Source organism: Petromyzon marinus, chromosome 38, assembly GCF_048934315.1.
Source record: "Petromyzon marinus isolate PM22_M1 ecotype Great Lakes invasive population chromosome 38, UKy_Petmar_22M1.pri1.0, whole genome shotgun sequence".
Lineage (NCBI taxonomy): Eukaryota > Metazoa > Chordata > Hyperoartia > Petromyzontiformes > Petromyzontidae > Petromyzon > Petromyzon marinus.
Window position 1 is genome coordinate 3,558,708 of NC_133704.1, and position 18,662 is coordinate 3,577,369.

Sequence of the window (18,662 nt, forward strand, 5' to 3'; positions counted from 1 at the left end):
AAGACAGCGGCGGCAGCCAGGACCCGGACTCCACTACAGCCCCGAACCTTCGGTCACGTCCCCCTTATATACTCCTCGGCATGGCTAGGCCCCGCCTCCGGCCACGCCCCCTTCTAGAACCTTCGAGCAGGTTCCCAGAGCTTCCCGACTGACCCCGCTTTTAGCCGAGTTACGTCCCCCTTATAGTTGGTTATTATAGAACGCACCCAAACCCGTGATTATCCCTTCTAGTCAAGAGATGCCACCCTGTCATTACACTTGCGTATGCGACCAATAAACTCTGATTTGATTTGCCCCAACAGTTTGTTCAGGCTATACGGGGGATCTGTGTCATTGGTAAGCGCACTACACTATGAACCCAGCATGCTAAGTTCGGTTCCTGGCCACGGCTAAAATCAGTGGTGGTTTTCAGGACAGGTCCCTGCGCCTCTGTTAGGTCGGACTGACTTTGAAACACCACTGTACCCTGTGGGGCTATTACCAGGGAGACGCCTCTCCGGGCACTCGCCGAGGCTAGGCCTTGGCTCCCGCGCTCGGAGCACCGCAGTCAATGGGTCCAGCACGTGGCGGCACAGTGCCTGTCCTTGGACGGGTTGGGCTGCCGTTGGCTCAACGCCCGGAGGCAGCGGTGGCACGACCTCGACGAGCGCGGCCCTCCCTGCCTGTGGGCCCCAGCGGCCCGGGCGTGGCCACCGACATCGCGGGGGAGGGGGACGTCGCGGCGGCTCCAGGTGCGCACGTCACGTGGCGCGCGCACCTTTTAGTCTCGAGGGAGCGGAGGCGTAGTGGTTTGCGCTGCGCTACGAATTCGGGGATGCCGAGTTTGAGTCCCGGGACAAGGCTAACGACGCCACATCGTTTGTACTGATCCTGGGCCTCCTCTGTGTTGATTTAGTAGTGAATGAGTACCTGGTGGAATATAAGAATAGGTTTTTACCCTTTATGTACATAAAACAGTTAAGATGTCTAAACGCCAAACCAAAACCTTTTACAAGGAATCGTGTCTGCGTAAACCACATATACTTGTGGTGAACATGCCAACAAGACACATGCTCTGGTAGTATATGTGTAGTGGCATAGTGTCGTAGCATAGCGCTAGCTGCTGGCAGGAAAGGGGATCTGCGGCGTACGGCAGCCCTGACGTCCGCAGCCCAGGATATACACCAGAGGGGGATCTAGGGGAAAGGTGAGAAGAAGGGGCACACCAAGAACCCGCTAGTAGTATCCAGAAAGGGGGCGTGGCCGGGGGCGGAGCGAGGCCACGCTCAGAGTATAAGAGGGGCCCCTGTAGGGGACCTCGAGGCTGTTGTTGGAGTGGGATCCCCGTCGTGCTGCTCAAGTCTTCGTCACCGTTCTTCTCGTCGTCGTCTTCATCTTCACCATCTCGGGTTGCCACCAGTCAGGCAGCCTACCAACTGTCCTGACTGATTAACACGTAGGAGGCTTTCGCGACCAATATCATCCATCATAGAAGTTTCTGGGTGAGATCGCGGTATGTTGCCTCAGTAATCCCGCCCTCCCCCCATTATTGTGCAAGAGTGCAGAAGGGTGGTCACCACATCTACGCCTCTATATAAGGAACGAAACAGGTGGACTTCTCCACAAATCTGGCTGTCGCCTGATGAAGCTGGTTGCAATTACTGGCGAAACGTCATACTCAGTTTGTAAATGTTGCGAATTTGCTCTCCAACACACCGGTGTGCTGTACTAGTGACGAATTGGCCACGTTCTGTTTACGTGACAACCCTTACTAGTTGGCTGTGTCGGGTGGTGGCGGGCTTAACGACACATTTATATATGTTTATACATATATTTACATATACACATATATTTACGAGATCTAACCCAAAAACCTCTTGTGGATGTCCTGACTGAGTAGCGTCGCCGGCAATAAACGGATTAATTATTAAGAGTGTTAACCCCGATGGTGCTCGTTAATAAAGAAGTGCCTCGAAGTGTTCTCGTCTCTGAGCTCGTCACTACATACGCATTGTCTTTGAAACTGATTGATAAAGAAGGCTGCGTCTCTGGTGGGGGCAGAGACGGCCTGTGTAGGCTACACAATGTGATCATGCCTGATTGCTAATAAGCCTCAGAAGGGCAAAACCTTATACACCGTACACACCTGCAAAGGATAAAGATCCCCCGGTATAGCTTAACAGACTGTTGGGGCAAGTACTGTTAGCGAGCACCGATGAAGGCTGGCACGGCACACGAGGGGGTGGGTGGCCAGTACCATGCCTGGCTGCCTTTTTCTCCCTCGTTGCGATGTTTACACACTGAGTAGACCTAGGGGAGACCCAGGACCAATTCAGTTAATCGTCGCTGGTGTTGGTCTTGAGCGGGAAATCGAACTCGGGTTCCCGGGTTCGTAGCGCAGCGTGCTAACCTCTACACTAACACTCCCCACATCTACACACAAATTGTCAACACTCCTACATACCCCCACAATAGGTGTACTCCCATCAGGGCCGGATTAACATTGTGTAGGCCCCTGGGTTCCAGGTACTGTGAGCCCCCAGTAATATTTTCAAAAGGAAAACAAAGTAAAAAAAAATATTTTTTTACAAGGCTCAAAGCAAATAAAATTCAGCATTCACAAACGAAATAACTTTTCACTTAATCTCTGAAGGCCCTCCAGCTGGCGGAGGCCCCTCGGCTGCAGCCCCTGAAGCCCCCATGCCTTAATCCGGCCCTGACTCCCATAGACGACACGTGGGGACACCGAACATGGTTCGCTGTGGGCACCGCGTCTCCGTGGTGAGTGACAGACACCACCATCCCGTTTCTCAGTGCGCCCTCTCCCCGCGACTCTCCCCGGCAGGCTGACCTGCTACACGATCGCCAAGAAGGCTCTGCTCGTCTCCGTGCTGCTGTTGCTGCCATACTTCACCTGGAATGCGTACGTGTGAGTACGGGCGGGTGGTGGGACCCAGGTGCGCGGTGGCAAAGCGGGGCAGGGCGGGCGGGTGAGAGACGGAGTGGAGCAGTGGCACCCAGAGGTTGAAGACATAAAGGCCGATGGTGATGGTGTTAGGGGCCGTCCATAAATGACGTCACGCACCTGGGGGGGGGGGTCGGACATTTGTGACGATGTGTGACGAGGCGGGGAGGGATTTAAGAAGTGTGACGTCACATCAAAATGCGCAACTTTAAATAAATATAGACAACACGTCGTACTTAATCAAATATACTTTTTAATAAATGTTTTCTCCTACAACATCAGAGTGCAGCGCCACATTAAATACACACTACAATGGCAATAGTTTAAAGCGTTTGGAAGCATGTTTTATTTTTTGGGGGGGGGGGCATAGCTTTATGACGTCATTTGAGAGGGGGGGTCTGACTTTTCGTGACGCCGTGTGACGAGGGGGGGGGGTCAAAAATCGTCCAAAATCGCGTGACGTCATTTATGGACGACCCCTTAAGACCAGGGGTCACCAAACTACGGCCCGTGGGCCGAATCCGGCCCGCGACGTCAGTCCATCAAGCCCGCCGACGGTACTTGATTTGACTGATAAAACGTATGGAGCACGAGACGTTGTGATACAATTTAAATTTAAATATTATGTTTAGAATACTAGGAGATCTTCACGCGTGCGGAGACCTCCTGATTGCTATGTTCCTTAAATGTACTATTTTAAATTTTAAATTATTGTATCTAGATTTTCTTGTTTATCGTAATGTTTGCTTATTTCGCGCCATCCCAAGTACTTCCCCGGCTCGTGGTAGCTCCGCCTACGCTCTGACGTTACCATGGTTTCCATGGCAACGTCATGGCAACACATTACCATGGTTTCCATGGCAACACACACAAACAGGCATCTTTCCCGCCCCCAGATTTTACAGCTGTCAACACAGGTCCGACGCTCCAGAAATATTTATTTATTATGCGGCCCACGCTCGTCATTCTTTCAGTTATCCGGCCCACTGTGAAAAAAGTTTGGTGACCCCTGCCTTAAGACTATCGTAGGTGTCAGGACTTTGCAACAACCGAGATTATCTGGCAGCGTTTAAGGCTGGTGAGGTGCGGTGAGAGCAACAGCATTGGCCTTGATGACCTATAGACATTGGTTTCCGTGCAAGTCTTGATTGTGTGTGATTGAGGCAATGGGCGAGTTACTCATTCTTCGTCGTTGAGTAACAGCGCACATCGGCGAGGCTCGGAGAATACTCGGAGCGTGGCTGATGCAATGTGCCTCCCACGGACGGATTAGTTTCCGTGGTCATGTTGCGTGACCAGGCAGGAACTCAAGAGCGTATGATGAATCTCGTTCACGAGTTTCCCGAGTCACCAAAAAGGCAACAATATCACGTGAAAACAAAGTACAGTAACGGAGCAAACAGCAACCAAAGCTAATACAACCAAGTTACAGGAGAAATATCAAAGTGTGAACGAACAAAACTCAATACTGGATCGTTTAACATCGTCAAACCACATCGACAATACCACCACCATCATCATCATCATGAAGATCTTAGACTGCAGTGATTCCTCTGTACCACCCTCGCTACCACTGCGTTGCCCCTTTCATGAATTCAGGAAAGTCTCTCTGAGTCTCAATAATATTTTTCAGGAGGGTCCTGCCACATTTGGATGTTCGATCGCTCTTCGATCGATTTCGATCCAAGAGCGATCGAAATCGAATCCAATTTCGATTGCTCTTCGGCAGCGGTGGTCGCGGCGTCCGTGCGGTTATTTCACGGCGTTGGTGGTGGGGGGGGTCTGTCTCACTGCGGCTCCGTTTTTTCTCCTCCTTCCGCAGGGTCCACATGACGTACCCGCGGTTCTACAGCCCCGTCGCACCGTGAGTCTCGCGCTATAAAACCCCGCGGGCGACGCTTCGCTCGTAGCTCGCTAAGCCTGCCAGTCTCCGTCGGTCACACGGTGGAGTTGGAGGTCATGGGTGCGGTGCGAAGGCGTTGGGCGGGGGGGGGGGTGGTGGTTTGTGTGACGGCGTGCATGGGTTGTCGGGGTGCGTCCGCCGTGATGGTGCTGGCCTGCGGTTGTCTGGGCGCGTTGTCGCTGGGCGGGTCTCCTTGTGCTGGGGGGTAATCGGCAAGAGCAATCCAGAAAGGTCTCTTCAATAACAGTGCTGCCCCCATTGAGCCGCGTCCGAGTGAACAAAGGGCCGCACCTGCACTCCCCCGGGGGTCTCTCCCCACCCCACACCGATGGCTGACGCCCAACTCCACCCCCTCTCATCAAGTTTCAAGTTTCATTTATTAGGTATAGCCCTGTGAGCCATGCGGCTCTTAAGTCGAGTGCAACCGCAACAAACACAATTTGAACGGAGAGCATCTTAAAGCGACGACGCGTAGCTTGTGTCGCGGTGCGGTGGCGATGTTGTCCATCTCGACACACGGTCCTGTCAGAGATTACCCCTTGTCTGTAAGCGCCTGGCGAATTTCTCTGGTCGTTTGTTTTGTTGTTCAATTATTTACAGCGAGGGAGGTGGAAGGAAACGCTATTTGATAAAAAAAAAACAGCAGGGGCAGCTCTCAGAGCGTGTGGGGAGCGGTGGCGTTGTGGTTAGCGCGCTGCGCTACGAGCCCCCGCGACCCGGGTTCGATTCCCGCTCGCGGCCAACAGAAGCGACAATGATCTGAACCGGTCCTAGGCCCTCCCCTAGGTCGGCTCGGCGTCATTTGAGTGCCTAGTGCGATGTATAGAAAAACATCGCCGCTCGGGAGACAAAGGCAGTCGGGCGTGGTGCTGGTCACCTACGGCCCTTTGTGTGGCGTGTCGCGATTCCCGCTCATGCGCCCTGAGAGCTGCCGCAACTGTTTTTTCAGCAAATAGTGTTTCCTCCATCAATTATTTAGAACACTAATGCACAGCACTGTCTGCTCACAGCACCTGCCTCAACAGTCTGTCAAGGCTATGGGGGGCAGGACTCTTTGTGTGCTGTGTGTGTAGCGCCCGGACGGACGTGAACTCGCTGACACCGTGGCTGGCGCCCATCGTGTGGCAGGGAACCTACGACCCCAGCTTCCTCGAAGATGCGCACCGTGAGAAGAACGTCACGGTGGCGCTCACCGTGTTCGCTGTGGGCAAGTGCGTGGCTTCCAGCCCAGCACCCACGTGTCCTGCGCACCACAACCACCTTAACCACCCACGTGTCCTCCGTACCATCACCCACGTGTCCTCCGCACCACCATCATAGCCACCGCAACCACAACCACCCACGTGTCATCTGCACCACCACCCACGTGTCATCGGCACCGCCACCACCCACGTGTCCTGTGCACCACCACCTACGTGTCCTGTGCACCACAACCACCACAACCACCCATGATCAATCGATCGTTTGATATCGGATGAAACGGGCATGGTTTCACTCCAGTGGCCCATATAAGCGCCAGGCCCGACGGCTGCCCCCTTTGAGGTGCCGTTGGCTGTGTGCCATATTCAGCGGTTGGAGTTGCTACCTGTCCTGATTTTCTCAGGACCGTCCTCCTCTTGAGTGAGGCAGCTGCCCTTTCTAGAAAATCTGTTTTTGTCCGTTGTGTAATAATGCACCCCTACAAACGATGCATTTACATGAAGTTATCCCCTGTACTAGTGACGAATTGGCACGTTCTGTTTACGTGAAAACCTTTACTAGTTGGCTGTGTCGGGTGGTGGCGGGTTTTAACGACACATTTATATTCACGTGATCTCGCCCAAAAAGCCTCCAAAGTTCTTCCCTCTTAAAGTAGCGTGAGGGATGTTCTTCTTCTTCTTCCTCCCATGGTATTTCCCAGTTGTTTTTGTACCTTGAAGGTGGCAACCTTAGAGATGACTCTAACCCTGACCCTTACCTCCCCGACCCCGCGACTGCATGCACGCTTGCACGCGCGCAGGTACGTGAAGTTCCTGGAGCGCTTCCTGAGCTCGGCGGAGCAGCACTTCATGGTGGGGCGGCACGTGGTGTACCATGTGATGACCGAGCGCCCCGAAGCCGTGCCCCGCCTGGAGCTGCCTCCGGGCCGCAGCCTGCGCGTGGGCCTCGTGGACAAGCACTCGCGCTGGCAGGATATCTCGATGGCGCGCATGCAGAAGCTGGGCGAGCTCTTGGAGGACATTGCCCAGGAGGCTCAATACGTCTTCTGCTTCGACGTCGACATGGAGTTCCAAGGTGAGGGGGTGGGGGGGGGGGAGGCTTTCGGCAGGGTTGCCGCCGTGGGGTTGCCACCGAGGATCGCCACATTTTCCGTTGTCGACCAAACCAGGGCACATCTCCCGATCAGCCTGCAATTAAGTTCAACTGGATGCCACTAGATCTCGGTACTAATCAATTCCTGCTGCCTGAACATGGATGCCAATTAACGGACTGTACAATGCCGTTGCCAACTTTTCTTGGTTTTCTCAACGTTGGTGAAATTTTAAATGAACATTGAACTGATTTTATTGAAATATGTGGAGTCATTTCATTTTTCCGAAACTGCATTGTTACTCCTTTATGGCCACTCCTGGCGCTGTGCTGTGATGAATGTGGTTTTTATAGGAGTGTCAAAACTATGTCCGTGTGTGGAATCCTGTCACGTCGCTGATTTTCACTTAAAACTCATTCACTGCACCTTAAATTAATTTATTTGACAAAATATAATAGATATATTCTCAAGTCGGATATGTTTTGTGGAAGGATATTTGCAATTTTTAACTATCTTATAGATTTTTCAAATAATTTGTATTTGAACAATACAATTGACCTGTGAACTCACCAGCTGTCATTGGTTTTACGTTCCACCCTTCTGAGGACCCCTTTACTGCCTGGCCTCGTAACCCCGCAATGATCCCACGTTGTCCACTGTCCCCCTGCAGGCCCCTTCGGGGTGGAGGCCCTGGGGGATCTAGTGGCCGTGCTACACCCCTGGTTCTACAAGCGCCCTCGCTCCATCTACAGCTTCGAGGGGCGGCCTGCGTCCACCGCGTTCGTGATGCCAGCCGACCGTCTCTACTACTACCACGCGGCCGTGTTCGGGGGCACGCCTGCCTCCGTGCGCCACCTCGTGCTCAGCTGCAGCCGGGTAATGGGGACGGCTACGGGGGATAGGGTCACGTGATTCAGTGACACTCTCGCTTTGTGTTCCAGGTGACAAAGTCGCTCGTCTGGGGCTTGCTTTCTCACCGAATATTTTCCGGGTCACTGGTAGACTGGAGCAGGTGGCACGTGACCAGTTGCTACAGCCATATAGAAAAGTATACCAGATGTGTTGTGCCAGGTCCTACTTGCGAGGGGCGAGAATTATTACTGCTGATCGGTAGATTTTATTGGCGACCTCTCCACAGACGATCAGTGAGGACCGTGACCGCGGGGTGGAGGCCCTTTGGCACGATGAGAGTCACCTGAACCGCTACCTGGCGGCCGAGCGGCGGCCCACCAAGGTGCTGTCCCCCGAGTACAGCTGGGACTCCAAGATGGTGCCGGCGCGGGAGGTGCGCATCATTCGCCTCGCCACCGTCATCAAGGACTACTCCAAGATCCGCGACAACTGGTGACGAGAGGCGACCGCCCTCCACCACCCTCCTCCACCCTCCTCCATCCTCCTCCATCCCGAACGTTACCTCACACTAGCCATCAACTCCGATGCCACCACCACCACCCCCCCCCCCCCCCCGAGTTCTATAAGTGTCCTTACTAATGAAGGTACCAGCGAGCTGCGGAGTACAGCTCGCAGAACTGAGCGTTTGATGACCTCATAGATTTCTGAAAGATGAGTTGTGTGAAAATTGTGTGATTAATCGAGTTTGTGTTGCAGCTCTCAAAATCTCTTAAGAGTATGCCTATTGTGCAGGTTCCCTCAATCAACATTCGATCCCTCTGCACCACACTCCTCCCCGCTTGGATTCTTGAGCCACGGCTGTGGGAGTCCGTCAGTGGCGGCTTCCCCCCCACAGCCTCCCTCAGCCGTTGCTTCGGTGATGCCAACGCCCGTTTTGTGCCCGTGGTGTAGAAAGAGGCCAGTCCTCCGTGGAAAGAACATCGAAGATTCTGTTCAATTGTTTACGTCTAAGATCAATGTTTGCAGCCTTTATATTCTCAGGTATGTTTTACGTTACCAAAATCGTGTCATCAAAACGTGTATCGAGTGTAATTTGTCAAGAATTTCATTGTTCGGAGTTGCTGTGTGTGGTGAATATACACTGACTACGCCCCCAACCCTTGGCGATTCCAAATGAGATTAATCGTTGAAATCCATTACAAAAAATATTGTGGCGAAGGTAGCAGCCACTAGTAGCTGGCAGGGATTATGTGAACCTATTACAGGCAACGTTCACGCATTAAAAATTTAATTCTAATGCATGAGATTATACACGTATCATGGAGCTCAAATAATCGACCTTCGTTGATTTCACAAGTGCACCGTTATACCTCCCACCGGATTTGCACAAGACCACATACACTCATGTTTCTAGCGTGCCTTTGTTGAACAATTACATGTGTTCACGACGTCTTTATTTCATATTTAGCAAGGCAGTCTTGATGTAATTTCTTCCACTTGGGTAAATGTAAGAGAGGTCTCTTTACCTCTGGTGTGGGCACTGCAGCAGAACTGACACGCTCTTCTAAGCACAATCACTGCAGTGTTTGCTCCGCTTTACGCTAATACAGCCTTGGCGTGGCTCCAGTGACCTCACATTTGGCTGTCTCATTCTGTCCGGCAATATTTGCCACACGGGGTGAACCAAATTAAAATTAATCGAATTCTGTACCATGATGCCCACAACATATGTCAGTGTCAGCCTCCGGGCCATGTCAGCATGTTGACCAAAAGTTTAAACCAAGCAAAATCTATTGCGGAGTGTAAGGGAAGTTATTTATGTACCCATTATGTTCCACAAGCGCATATCAAGTGTCGCCAAAAGGCTTTGAGGGTCCCAGGACAAAATCTCAGGTGGCATCCCCTGTAAGGCCTTCTTTACATTAATCGATTTCATCGCTTTGTTGTATATATGCAGTGGTCATCATGTTTGTTTTTTCCGGCCATCGCTTAATACTACCACGGGCTGATGGAGCTCATCTTTACCGATTTCTCACTCAGTCCCTGAACACGCGCTCCTGCAAATGCCTGCACCATTGCGCAAATTACTCCCACGTCCAATTTTATTTTCCTGTGTGCGTGTTTTTATTTATCTAATGTTAACATAATTTGTATGGGTATTTATGAGTACTGTACATGTAATTTTTTTTACCAAGTTTTGATTTTTTTAAAGTCACATTCATGGATTATGAGAAAAAAATTGTCCACGCGTCACCTCATCCACAAATGCAGCGATGATATGTTTATTAACGTAACAACGCAAACCATTGACTAATTGAATAAAAAAACGTTTCAATCATTTCCTTACGTCAGCCTATCTTATACACTGTGTGCACGTATGTACGCACTCCCAAGGCAAGTGGAATGGCAATGAGGGTTGGTGTGAGTCACTCGGTCTGGTGCTGTTGTTATTTGACAAGATGGCTTGATTTTAATTCACCATGGCATCATTAAGTGGGGCTTCTTTTCATGGTTATTCGTTTTACAATCGAGCTCAATTTTGTTATCAATAATCATTTACAGCCCAATGTGAATCCACTGCTGGATGAAGGCCTCCCCAAACCGTGTTGGAAATGTAAGTTGTTTGACCATACTTCACCACACTGGTCAGTGCAGGTGAGGCTGGGAAGGTTGGCAGGTAGAACCCAGGACCCGTTCAGATATCACCACTGATCTTCGTTGTGGTTCAGAAGTGAACTCGGGTCACCAGGTTCATAGTGCAGCACTGCACAATAACGACTCCACCACCGCTCGTGGTAATGGAGCCTTGCTAATGCCATTTGTGGTGGTTGACAATGGGGAATGTTTCTGGATTAACTGTAGGCTTAGAAGATAAACTGTCGTGGTTTTGGGAGGTAAAGGAGAGCGTGACGAGCCGCTTTGGGGGCTTCATCACGAGGTGTGATTCTGCCGTCCCCACTCGGTAGCCCGTTTCTGGACTAACTTTGTAGGGTTAAAAAGGAGCCTGTCTATCCATTGTGGTGTGTTACAGAGGATTGCGTAGTCACTGCAGATGGCCATGGACAGAGAGCGATTTTCGTGGAAATACAACGGCTTACGACAATGCATCCTTCATGGTCATCTTAAGCGGTGGTTTCCAAGGAATCCACGGTTGTGGGAAGTATTGCAAAGGATCCTTCTTGGCTCGCAAATAATAGCCTTCCCATCAGTTGTCACTGTCGTGATTTATAACGACAAAGGGCATTGCTCGCACGAACTGCTGCTGCATTGGTTGATGAGCCTGGAGCCCTGTCTGTCAGTCGATGCTGGGTCGGCGCTGTTGGAGCAGGGGAGGGGGTTAGGGATGATGGGGGCGGCCTTTGCAGCGTCGTTACTGGGGCGCCTTCTCCTGCTGCCACTGCTCTGGCGTCAGCGTCTTCTGCTGGAACGCGTGGATCTCCTTGAGCTCCTCCACAAGCGCCGCGTTCACCAGCCTGGGGGAGATTTCCCGTACCTCTGATTAGCACGGTGGGACTACGTACGGTGGGAAAGAAGTTCAACATACGGCACAAAGACAATGACCCCCCCCCCCCGCCCATGTAGCCTGAACAGACTGTTGGGGAAAGTGCGTTTAGCAAGCACCTATGAAGGCCGGCACGGTACACGAGGGGGTGGGTGGCCAGCACCACGCCCGGCCGCCTTTGTCTCCCCACTGGCGATGTTTACACACTGCACCAGGTACTCAGGACCGGATCAGAAAATCGTCGCCGGTGTTGGCCACAAGCGGGAATCGAACTCGGGTCGCCGGGTTCGCTACACTACCGCTCCCCACATAGTACACGCAGTGCACGCACACCGAGACGTGCGCCCTTCAATTCACTGCTCAATGATCGACGGGTAAACCGTATGGATTGACACGGTATGGTCACCAGTTCCCACTGGTCACTTGCCACTGGTCACAGAGGGCAGCACCTGAGGTGCGCACTAGGCCCCCTTCCCCAGCCGAGGAGGTTTGCGAGTGGTGTGATTGTGGCGAGTGATGGAAGTGGAGGTGAGCGATTAGGGTGAATGAAGCGATGGTGGTGGTGGCGATGGTGGTGGTGGCGATGGATGAATAATGGAAAGCAAATTCAAGTGGTTCGGAGACGAGTGGTGATGTCGCAGTTGATTCGGGGCAAGTGCTAGGTGATGGAGACACAGCCGCTGTATCGGTCAGCTGTGCCTCTGCAGCAGCGGCTTGCCCTCAACCCAATGACCGGATGGTTGCCGGCCACTGCGGCAAGTCACTTCCAGTCACTGGCCTAAATATGGTCACCGTTTATAGCCAGTCACTGGTCAGTCACCCATACCTGTCAGCACCTCATCAATGCCATACCTTATTACAGACCAATTCAGACCGTATTGGTCACACCGTGCCCTTATACATCTCAACGTCCATCCTACAAAGTCCCATCACAAGGGAGAAACATAAAGAAATAGACAATAATTGTTTACTCGTATTGAAATGGCTGTATGCCGTATGGACCTGAAAACTCAATCTCCCTGCACAAGAATAAGGGTAAACCATATATCGGTTGACAGGTATGATAGTGCAGTGTATATTGCAGGGTATAGTCGTGTATAGTGTAGCATATAAAAGTGTATAGTAGTGCTGTGTATAATAGGGTGTAGTGCAGTGGTTCTTAACCTTGTTGGAGGTACCGAACCCCACCAGTTTCATATGCGCATTCACCGAACCCCTCTTTAGTGAAAAATAAAATGTGATTTTTTTCAAATTCAAGACATAGATATGTTTTTTACTGGTACACAAAATGAGCCGTGCATGAACATTACCTTGTTTAAAGAATAAAACCAACACAATGCATAAACTCACAACAAATTACATACCTGGAAATCAATGTGACTTCTGCTGTTGCCTTTGAGAGATCAGTTCAGATATGCGTGGCTTCACCTTGGCAAGTGCCACTCTCATGTCATTTTCACAACAAAGTCTGTTCCTTTTCTTCGTTTTTATGTCCAGCATCCTCGAAAAGGATTGCTCACAAAGATATGTTGTAACAAATGGTATAAAAAAATCCAGGGCTTTCTTAGCAATAACTGGATACTTGTTCATTTGTCGACACCAAAACGTTGAGAGCGTTGTTGTTCTGAAGAGTTGCTGTTGAACCTGGCTCTGCTGAATTTCAATGATTTCGTCGAGGAATTCATCATTGACATCTGCTGTTTCAACAGCAAACGTGAACGGCTGTCTCACCCATGCTGGATATGACTCTCTTGTAGGGAAATATCCGTCGAGAGACTTTGCAAGCTCATCTAAGTGCGTGGCAATTGTTTGCTTCAGTTCCGTGGATACAGAAATATCTCCGATTCCAGACACATCTTCGATCTTACTTGCACAGTCGTCCAGAAGCGGGAAGTTTGCGAAGTTATTGTTCTCTGTTCGTCGTTTCCATAACGGTAGCTTTTTTTGAAAAGCCTTCAGGTGTTCTTCCGCTTCCATGATATTGACTCCACCACCCTGCATCTGCTGATTGAGATGATTGAGAGCTGCGAATATATCAGCCATGTACGCTAAAATGAGAATGAACTCAGGATTTTTGAAGCAATCTGCATGGCAGTGTTGGTGCTCTTGCAAAAACAGGGCTAATTCCACACGCATGGCAAAAACACGATTCAGCACCTGTCCCCGGGATAACCACCGAATATTAGAATGGAGCAGAAGTACCTCAAATTCAGAGCCCATTTCTTTACACAGCTCACTGAAGATGCGGTGCCTCAGAGCACTTTTTCGCACATAGTTCACACATTCCACCACAGTTTTTAATACTTCTGCCATTTTTGGAGGTAAGGTTTTTGTTGCCAACGCATGCCTGTGCAGAATACAATGCGTCACAATGATGTGTCGTGCATCGGCCTTTACTAGCGCACCAAAACCAGACTTTCTTCCCAGCATGACTGGAGCTCCGTCCGTACAAACTGCAGAAACCATATCCCATGAAAGATTGTTGTCTCTGAAGAAGTCATCCACAAGCTTCTTCACATCGGCTGCCTTCGTTGTTGTTGTAAGAGGCTTACAAAATAAAAACTCTTCTTTTATCATGTCGTCTTTCACATAGCGTACAAAAACAGCAAGCTGGCTTAGATCAGAAACGTCTGTGGTTTCGTCGAGTTGAAGGCTGAATTTTGCCGGGCTTGAAATCAGATCCGCGACTACTTGAGCCAAGATGTCTTTACTCATGTCTTCTATTCTGTCACTGACGGTGTCATTTGAAAGGGGAATTTGGGATAATTTACCTTCGGCCGCTGTTCCGAGTATCAGATTCGCCATCTTTAATGCAGCTGGTTTCACAAGTGTTTCACCAATGGTGTGTGGCTTGCCCTGCTTTGCGATCAGGTAAGCAACTTCGTACGATGCTGTCAGGATCGGTTTGTTAACAGGTACAAATCCAAGAGCAGGCAGAGTGGCCCTTTCATCGAATCTGGCTCTCTTCACCCTGAATTCAGCAAGTGTTGTGTTCTTGTATTCCCCGTCTCCATGCAGCTTCAAGAAGTGTTCCTTTAGTTTTGCCGGTGCAAGACTAGAGTTGCTCAACTTGGCGTTGCAAATCATGCAGATAGGACGTTCACTCCCATCACGTTCCGTGATACATGAGAATCCATGTTGTACATATTCGTCCGACTACTTTCTTCTTTTGCCCGACATAGTTAGTATGGATAAAATATTAAAGAAATCACACGACGTACGACAACAACAGTCACACGTACGCACTAAATTCCCCGCAGCGCTGATTGGCCAAGCAGTGTAGCATGATCATCTGCAGCCAGTGATGGCCAAGCGGGCCGTGTGTGTCATCACAAATTTACACAATAATTCAAGTGTGTCCGGACCTCCGTGGCGGGGGCTCTGCCGAACCCCTGAGATCGACTCACCGAACCCCTGGGGTTCGATCGAACCCAGGTTAAGAACCACTGGTGTAGTGTATAGTGCATACCAGTCAACCCCTTATCAGTGCCTACCTTACTGCAGACCGATTCATATCTTATTGGGTCATGCCGTGCCGTTACAAATCTCAACATCCAATCCCACAAAGTCCCATCACAAGGGAGAAACGCAAACCAATATTGAAACGGCTGTACGTCGAAATGGAACTGAAAAAGTAAATTTCCCTGCACAATAATAGGGGTTTAAACCGTATTGGGTTGACACGGTATGGTCACCGGTTCCCACTGATCACGAGGCCCCCTTCCACAGCCCAGGAGGTTTGCGAGTGGCGCGATTGCGGCGAGTGATGGAAGTGGAGGTGAGCAAATTCGGGTGAATGAAGCGATGGTGGTGGTGGTGGCGGCGGCGATGAATGAATAATGTAAAGCGAATTCAAGTGGTTAGAAGGCGAGTGGTGATGTCGCGGTTGATTCGGGCGCAAGTGGTAGGTGATGGAGACGTGGGATGATGGTGATGGAGACAGAGCCGCGAGTATCGGTCACCTGTGCCTCTGCAGCAGCGGCTTGCCCTCAAACTTTGACGAAACGACGAGAACCTTAAAGCTCGCCCCGCACATCGTGGGCGAGATGTCATCCACCTCCTGCATCATCGACGACGACGACAACAACAACAACGGCGAACATCAGCAGACGTAGTTTTTGAGCACCCGTTGCGATCACCCAGCTCATCGCGAAAAACCTTGACACCGGGGGCCTGGGCGCGCCACGCCGCCCCGGCTGCCTCGCCCCTGACGCCGGCAGACGCGACCAGGAAACGGCGAAGGCTGCGGCGTTGCCGGCGCGGGCCCTCCTGGGGGCCTCACCACGTAGGAGGCGTCCAGCTCCTTCTCCAACTTCTGCTTGAGCGCCTCGGCTGTGATGGCCATCGCGGCGACGCGAGCCGACGCCTGGGCTCGTGGTCTGGTTGTTGGTGGTGGTGCTCGAGGTGGTAGCGGCGGCGGCGGCGATGGCAATGGATGGCAGTGGGCGGTTCGTTACCGATGCGGGGAGCGGCCACCAGGAGGCGGACGCGATGGCAGCGAGATGAAGGAGCGTGCCGTGGGAATTGGCGGCGCGGGCACTGCGGAGGGATTGATTGGCGGGCATGGGCAGAGGGGGAATGAGGGCATGAGCATCGTGAGGGCATGAGCATCGTGAGGGCATGAGCATCGTGAGGGCATGGCTAGCAGGGACGGGGTAAGGAGAGGGGAGCACCGTGGATGAGGCCAGGGTTAAAGAGGGCCATCGGCGCCGCACGCACACCGACAATTCAATTTTTTTTCCTTCGTGTCATTGAAAGTTCGGTTCAGCCGCGATCGATCCACTTGCTTGATGAAGACCTTCCAAACCACCGCTGTCTTTCACGGCCCCGCGGTGCATCAATCCATCTCGCGCCCGCACGGTGATTAAAATCGATCCATCTCCGCAGTGCAGGTCCTCTCATTTTGGGCCACTCCGCCGTCACCTAAGCCCATCCTTTCACAAACGCGACGTCGAATTTCCATATTACCTCTAATCCATATATTTTTTTTGCCTATTTGAACCGTGCACTTCACAGCTTGCGCCAGTAAACACGCAACGTTGGCGCGTGGTTGGAACCGCTGGCCAAAACTTTGCGTGTTCACTAACATGCCAACGACGAAAACTTACACCACGCGCATGATTCGCCGTCTCGGAGAGAGAACGACTGAGGCACGTAGGCATCCGGAAGGCAAGCAGGAAGGCATCCACGCCGTGAGCCGGTGCCAACAATTTCCCCGACCTCTGCGGTCATCTACATATGAAGGCGTTTAAAAGTGAAAGGAAACCGGAACGCCCAGATACCAAAAAAAACGTGCAAGGGGGAAACACTCGATTTCACATACAGGAGACGGAGCAGGTGGAGTCCACATTTTTTGCTGTATCGTACCGAACTGCACGCTTCCTGGCGAGCCGGCTTGATCTCCAGGCGCGGCAGCTGAAACAATGGGCACTTTTATTAAATCCCCCGCCCGTCGATTGGCAGGTTGCTTGGAATAAAATAAAATATGGGTGCTCCCACCTCTTCCAACACGTCTCGCCAGCGTGGAAGAGGATACCAACACCTTCTGGAGGAACTCTAAGAGCTCCCTCTATCGAGTAAAACAGTTTTCCTGCCAGCAGTGGCGTAATCAAATAGTTTCGGTGCTTACTCTTTGGTTCTATTCGGTAAAGTCACTTGTAAAAAAAAAAATTCACGACGTTTCGGCCACAACACAAGTGGCCTTCATCAGGTGAAGGGACCGTGCTATGAGGACAGCGTTGGAGTGAAAACAGCCAAGCCCAGGTGGCGTCCTTTAAGCTGTGTGGGAGGAAGCAAAACGCTTGACAAAGGAATTAGCGTAAAAATGAGCACGATGTACGTAGGAGGTGCATGGGCCATGATGGACCAGGAGCGGGTGGGGACCATGACGGACCAGTAGCGGGGGGGGGGGGGGGGGGTAGAGTGAGTGGAGTGAGTGGAGTGAGTGAGTGGAGTGAGTGGGTGTTGTGAGTGGAGTGAGTGGGTGTTGTGAGTGGAGTGAGTGGAGTGGAGTGAGTGTAGTGAGGGAGTGGAGTGAGTGGAGTGAGTCGAGTGAGTGAGTAGAGTGAGTGGGTGTAGTGAGTGAGTGGAGTGAGTGGAGTGAGGGAGTGGAGTGAGTGAGTGGAGTGAGTGGAGTGAGTGAGTGGAGTGAGTTGGTGGAGTGAGTGGAGTGGGTGGAGTGAGTGGAGTGGAGTGAGTGGAGTAAGTGAGTGGAGTTGAGTGAGTGAGTGGAGTGAGTGGAGTGAGTGGGTGGAGTGAGTGAAGGGACCAGACTGTTCAGAGGACAGCGCTGGAGTGAACACAGTCAAGCTCAGACCGCGACCTCTAAGCTGTGTGAGAGGAAGCAGAGCGCCCTGACAAAGGAATTAGCATAAAAAAATAGCATTTCATTGGCGGACTTAGAATGAAGGACGATGTACTGGGGGGGAGCATGTGCAGACCGGCGATGGGGAGAGGGGGGAGCCCACATATTGATGGTGTGAAAAGGGAATTTAAGCAGCTGCGAAAGTTTGGGATACCACTACTTAAAAAAATATACTGTACCATTGAAAATTAGTTTAATGTTTGGTTTGATTCAGAACATCTTTCCAATGTTGATTTAAAGCTTTCGTGACTGCAGTAATTCATATTCTTAGCTCTTTCGGTAAAGTCACGATGAAAGGAAACAATAAAATAATAATATATATAAAACAATAAAAATTCTCACGTTTCGACCATAACACAGTCGTCACACCTGATGACGACCGTTTGTGTTATGGTCGAAACGTCGTGAGAATTGTTATTGTTTTATATATATTTTATTATTTTATTGTTTCCTTTCAACGCGACTTTACCAAAAGAGCTAAGAATATCTTTCCAATGGTTGCTTAATTGATGGACCAGGAGCAGGTGGGGACCATGACGGACCAGCAGCGGGGGGGGGGGGGGGTAGAGTGAGTGAGTGGAGTGAGTGGAGTGAGTGAGTGGAGTGAGTGGGTGGAGTGGAGTATTTTTTTTACGTGACTTTACCGAATAGAACCAAAGAGTATGGATCCTTGCAGTCACGAAAGCTTTAAATCTAGAAGTTTCGGTGCTGCACGGTTATTTTTTATTTCATGGTGTTTAGTACAAACGTAGCAAGACGAACATAACCAGTCAGGGTACTGTAAAACAAACACTCCAAAGCGCCACG

General features: G+C 51.0%; 2 protein-coding genes across 3 annotated transcripts in view; one reads left to right on the plus strand and one right to left on the minus strand.

Moving 5' to 3' along the window:
* Window positions 1–10,327, plus strand: part of LOC116950227 (alpha-1,3-galactosyltransferase 2-like) — a 33,823-nt gene extending 23,496 nt beyond the window's left edge. The window contains exons 2-7 of one of the 2 annotated variants that reach the window (XM_032967857.2): window positions 2,825–2,902; window positions 4,767–4,808; window positions 5,921–6,058; window positions 6,847–7,121; window positions 7,808–8,013; window positions 8,276–10,327. In XM_032967857.2, the coding sequence (XP_032823748.1) occupies window positions 2,825–2,902; window positions 4,767–4,808; window positions 5,921–6,058; window positions 6,847–7,121; window positions 7,808–8,013; window positions 8,276–8,485 (949 nt within the window). In that variant the 3' untranslated portion in view covers window positions 8,486–10,327. Of the gene's footprint in view, window positions 1–2,824; window positions 2,909–4,766; window positions 4,809–5,920; window positions 6,059–6,846; window positions 7,122–7,807; window positions 8,014–8,275 lie in introns of both variants that reach the window. The other variant, XM_032967856.2, reaches the window with a different exon arrangement.
* Window positions 10,256–16,012, minus strand: BOLA2 (bolA family member 2). The gene is made up of 3 exons (XM_032967858.2): window positions 15,774–16,012; window positions 15,454–15,551; window positions 10,256–11,462 (listed from the first exon to the last, which is right to left on the minus strand). The coding sequence occupies exons 1-3, from the start codon at window positions 15,834–15,836 to the stop codon at window positions 11,360–11,362; spliced, it is 264 nt and encodes an 87-aa protein (XP_032823749.2). The 5' UTR covers window positions 15,837–16,012; the 3' UTR covers window positions 10,256–11,359.
* Window positions 16,013–18,662: the final 2,650 nt, after the last annotated feature.

Coding starts and splice junctions, on each gene's coding strand:
- BOLA2 (XM_032967858.2), bottom strand. CDS start 15,836: ATGGCCATCACAGCCGAGGCGCTCAAGCAGAAGTTGGAGAAGGAGCTG. Junction 15,552..15,773: donor AGCTGGACGCCTCCTACGTG/GTGAGGCCCCCA, acceptor TCGATGATGCAG/GAGGTGGATGACATCTCGCC. Junction 11,463..15,453: donor CCGCTGCTGCAGAGGCACAG/GTGACCGATACT, acceptor AATCTCCCCCAG/GCTGGTGAACGCGGCGCTTG.